Source organism: Lepidochelys kempii, chromosome 2 (assembly GCF_965140265.1).
Source record: "Lepidochelys kempii isolate rLepKem1 chromosome 2, rLepKem1.hap2, whole genome shotgun sequence".
In the NCBI taxonomy this organism is placed as follows: domain Eukaryota; kingdom Metazoa; phylum Chordata; order Testudines; family Cheloniidae; genus Lepidochelys; species Lepidochelys kempii.
The window spans coordinates 27,108,404-27,112,956 of record NC_133257.1 but is presented as its reverse complement, the minus strand read 5'-3'; the positions used below and the strand labels follow the sequence as shown (position 1 = coordinate 27,112,956).

General features: G+C 51.5%; 1 protein-coding gene across 1 annotated transcript; it reads left to right on the top strand.

The window, feature by feature from the left end:
• Window positions 1-1,764, top strand: LOC140905851 (myb/SANT-like DNA-binding domain-containing protein 7). Its single transcript, XM_073329345.1, has 2 exons — window positions 1-558; window positions 1,146-1,764. Exons 1-2 carry the CDS (start codon window positions 3-5, stop codon window positions 1,229-1,231), a joined length of 642 nt encoding a protein of 213 aa, XP_073185446.1. The 5' UTR covers window positions 1-2; the 3' UTR covers window positions 1,232-1,764.
• The last annotated feature ends 2,789 nt before the right edge of the window (window positions 1,765-4,553 follow it).

Genomic DNA, 4,553 nt, shown 5'->3' with positions numbered 1-4,553 from the left:
CCATGATGGAGTCCCAGAATCGCAAAAGAGCTCCAGCATGGACCGAACGGGAGGTACGGGATCTGATCGCTGTTCGGGGAGAGGAATCCGTGCTATCAGAACTCCGTTCCAGTTTTCGAAATGCCAAAACCTTTGTGAAAATCTCCCAGGGCATGAAGGACAGAGGCCATAACAGGGACCCGAAGCAGTGCCGCGTGAAACTGAAGGAGCTGAGGCAAGCCTACCAGAAAACCAGAGAGGCGAACAGCCGCTCTGGGTCAGAGCCCCAAACATGCCGCTTCTATGATGAGCTGCATGCCATTTTAGGGGGTTCAGCCACCACTACCCCAGCCGTGTTGTTTGACTCCTTCAATGGAGATGGAGGCAATACGGAAGCAGGTTTTGGGGACGAAGAAGATGATGAGGAGGAGGAGGTTGTAGATAGCTCACAGCAAGCAAGCGGAGAAACCGGTTTTCCCGACAGCCAGGAACTGTTTCTCACCCTAGACCTGGAGCCAGTACCCCCCGAACCCACCCAAGGCTGCCTCCTGGACCCAGCAGGCGGAGAAGGGACCTCTGGTGAGTGTACCTTTTAAAATGCTATACATGGTTTAAAAGCAAGCATGTGAAAGGATTACTTTGCCCTGGCATTTGCGGTTCTCCTAGATGTAGTCCTAAAGCCTTTGCAAAAGGTTTCTGGGGAGGGCAGCCTTATTGCGTCCTTCATGGTAGGACACTTTACCACTCCAGGCCAGTAACACGTACTCGGGAATCACTGTAGAACAAAGCATTGCAGTGTATGTTTGCTGGCATTCAACCAAAATCCGTTCTTTATCTCTCTGTGTTATCCTCAGGAGAGTGAGATATAATTCATGGTCACCTGGTTGAAATAGAGTGCTTTTCTTCAGGGGACACTCAGAGGAGCCCATTCCTGCTGGGCTGTTTGCCTGTGGCTAAACAGAAATGTTCCCCGCTGTTAGCCACAGGGAGGGGGGAAGGTTGAGGGATAGTCACGCGGTGGGAGGAGGCAAAATGCGACCTTGTAACGAAAGCACATGTGCTATGTATGTAATGTTAACAGCAAGGTTTACCCTGAAAGAGTGTAGCGACTGTTTTATAAAATGTGTCTTTTTAAATACCGCTGTCCCTTTTTTTTTCTCCACCAGCTGCATGTGTTTCAATGATCACAGGATCTTCTCCTTCCCAGAGGCTAGTGAAGCTTAGAAAGAAAAAAAAAACGCACTCGCGATGAAATGTTCTCCGAGCTCATGCTGTCCTCCCACACTGACAGAGCACAGACGAATGCGTGGAGGCAAATAATGTCAGAGTGCAGGAAAGCACAAAATGACCGGGAGGAGAGGTGGAGGGCTGAAGAGAGTAAGTGGCGGGCTGAAGAGAGTAAGTGGCGGGCTGAAGAGAGTAAGTGGCGGGCTGAAGACAGGGCTGAAGCTCAAATGTGGCGGCAGCGTGATGAGAGGAGGCAGGATTCAATGCTGAGGCTGCTGCAGGACCAAACCAGTATGCTCCAGTGTATGGTTGAGCTGCAGCAAAGGCAGCTGGAGCACAGACTGCCACTGCTGCCCCTCTGTAACCAACCGCCCTCCTCCCCAAGTTCCATAGCCTCCACACCCAGACGCCCAAGAACGCGGTGGGGGGGCCTCCGGCCAACCAGCCACTCCACCACAGAGGATTGCCCAAAAAAAAGAAGGCTGTCATTCAATAAATTTTAAAGTTGTAAACTTTTAAAGTGCTGTGCTTAAAGTGCTGTGTGGCATTTTCCTTCCCTCCTCCACCACCCCTCCTGGGATACTTTGGTAGTCATCTCCCTATTTGTGTGATGAATGAATAACGAATGAATGACTGTGAAGCAGTAATGACTTTATTGCCTCTGCAAGCAATGATTAAAGGGAGGAGGGGAGGGTGGTTAGCTTACAGGGAAGTAGAGTGAACCAAGGGACGGGGGGTTTCATCAAGGAGAAACAAACAGAACTTTCACACCATAGCCTGGCCAGTCATGAAACTGGTTTTCAAAGCTTCTCTGATGCGTACCGCGCCCTCCTGTGCTCTTCTAACCGCCCTGGTGTCTGGCTGCGCGTAACCAGCAGCTAGGCGATTTGCCTCAGCCTCCCATCCCGCCATAAACGTCTCCCCCTTACTCTCACAGATATTGTGGAGCACACAGCAAGCAGTAATAACAGTGGGAATATTGGTTTCGCTGAGGTCTAAGCGAGTCAGTAAACTGCGCCAGCGCGCCTTTAAACGTCCAAATGCACATTCTACCACCATTCTGCACTTGCTCAGCCTGTAGTTGAACAGCTCCTGACTACTGTCCAGGCTGCCTGTGTACGGCTTCATGAGCCATGGCATTAAGGGGTAGGCTGGGTCCCCAAGGATACATATAGGCATTTCAACATCCCCAACAGTTATTTTCTGGTCTGGGAATAAAGTCCCTTCCTGCAGCTTTTGAAACAGACCAGAGTTCCTGAAGATGCGAGCATCATGGACCTTTCCCAGCCATCCCACGTTGATGTTGGTGAAACGTCCCTTGTGATCCACCAGAGCTTGCAGCACTATCGAAAAGTACCCCTTGCGGTTTATGTACTCGGCGGCTTGGTGCTCCGGTGGCAAGATAGGGATATGGGTTCCGTCTATAGCCCCACCACAGTTAGGGAATCCCATTGCAGCAAAGCCATCCACTATGACCTGCACATTTCCCAGGGTCACTACCCTTGATATCAGCAGATCTTTGATTGCGTGAGCTACTTGCATAACAGCAGCCCCCACAGTAGATTTGCCCACTCCAAATTGATTCCCAACTGACCGGTAGCTGTCTGGTGTTGCAAGCTTCCACAGGGCTATCGCCACTCGCTTCTCAACTGTGAGGGCTGCTCTCATCTTGGTATTCATGCTCTTCAGGGTAGGGGAAAGCAAGTCACAAAGTTCCATGAAAGTGCCCTTACGCATGCGAAAGTTTCGCAGCCACTGGGAATCGTCCCAGACCTGCAACACTATGCGGTCCCACCAGTCTGTGCTTGTTTCCCGAGCCCAGAATCAGCGTTCCACAGCATGAACCTGCCCCATTAGCACCATGATGCATGCATTGTCAGGGCCCATGTTTTCAGAGAAATCTGTGTCCATGTCCTGATCACTCACGGGACCGCGCTGACGTCGCCTCCTCGCCCGGTATCGCGTTGCCATGTTCTGGTGCTGCATATACTGCTGGATAATGCGTGTGGTGTTTAATGTGCTCCTAATTGCCAAAATGAGCTCAGCGGCCTCCATGCTTGCCTTGGTATGGCGTCCGCACAGAAAAAAGGCGCGGAACGATTGTCTGCCGTTGCTCTGACGGAGGGAGGGGCGACTGACGACACGGCTTACAGGGTTGGCTTCAGGGAGCTAAAATCAACAAAGGGTGTGCCTGTACATCAAGGAGTATTTCAGGCAGGACTGCACGGAGGGTTCCAATAAGAAATGGTGCACCTAAGTTGTTGTTGTTGGAACAAGGAGGTTAGCCTGGCCTCTGATTGATACATGGCTAGATTTACCTCGCTGCACCTTCTCTGTGAGTGACTGCAGTGTGATCTAGACAGGGGAGGAGGCAAATGAGTACAAAACAAATCTGGTCTATTTCTTGTTCTGACCCACTCCATCTATCTTTTACATCTTTGGCTGGCAGCAGACGGTGCAGAAGGACTGCATGCCATCCACATCTCATGGCTGCTTGGCAGAAGATGGTACAGTACGACTGCTAGCCATCTTCATCTCTTGCCTGCCTGGCATAAGATGGTACAATATGACTGCTAGCAATCCTCATCTCTTGCCTGCCTGGCAGAAGATGGTACAGTACAACTGCTAGCAGTCCGTATCGCCGGCCCGCTCACCATAAGACGGTTCAATAGGACTGCAGGACTAAAGAGAATGACCTGGTCAAGTCACTCCAAATTTAGTCCCTGCGCCCATGTCTGCCCAGGCGCTCCCAGCCGATGTGGCCAGGAGCACCTCGGACACGACGAGGACGACTACCAGTCGTATTGCACCATCTGCTGCCAGAAGGCAATGGGTTGCTGCTACTGTGCAGCAAAGCCGTACCGCGTCTGCCAGCACCCAGGAGACATAGGGTGACGGTTACCTGAGCGGGCTCCATGCTTGCCGTGGTATGGCGTCTGCACAGGTAACTCAGGAAAAAAGGCGCGAAATGATTGTCTGCCCTTGCTTTCACGGGGGGAGGGAGGGAACGGGGGCCTGACGATATGTACCCAGAACCACCCGCGACAATGTTTTAGCCCCATCAGGCATTGGGATCTCAACCCAGAATTCCAATGGGCAGCGGAGACTGCGGGAACTGTGGGATAGCTACCCACAGTGCAACGCTCCGGAAGTCGACGCTTGCCTCGGTACTGTGGAAGCGCTCCGCCGAGTTAATGCATTTAATGCACTTAGAGCATTTTCTGTGGGGACACAGACACTCGAATATATAAAACCGATTTCTAAAAAACCGACTTCTATAAATTCGACCTAATTTCGTAGTGTAGACATACCCTTATGGCCTAAGCCCCATCCCTGAAAGGGAGGTA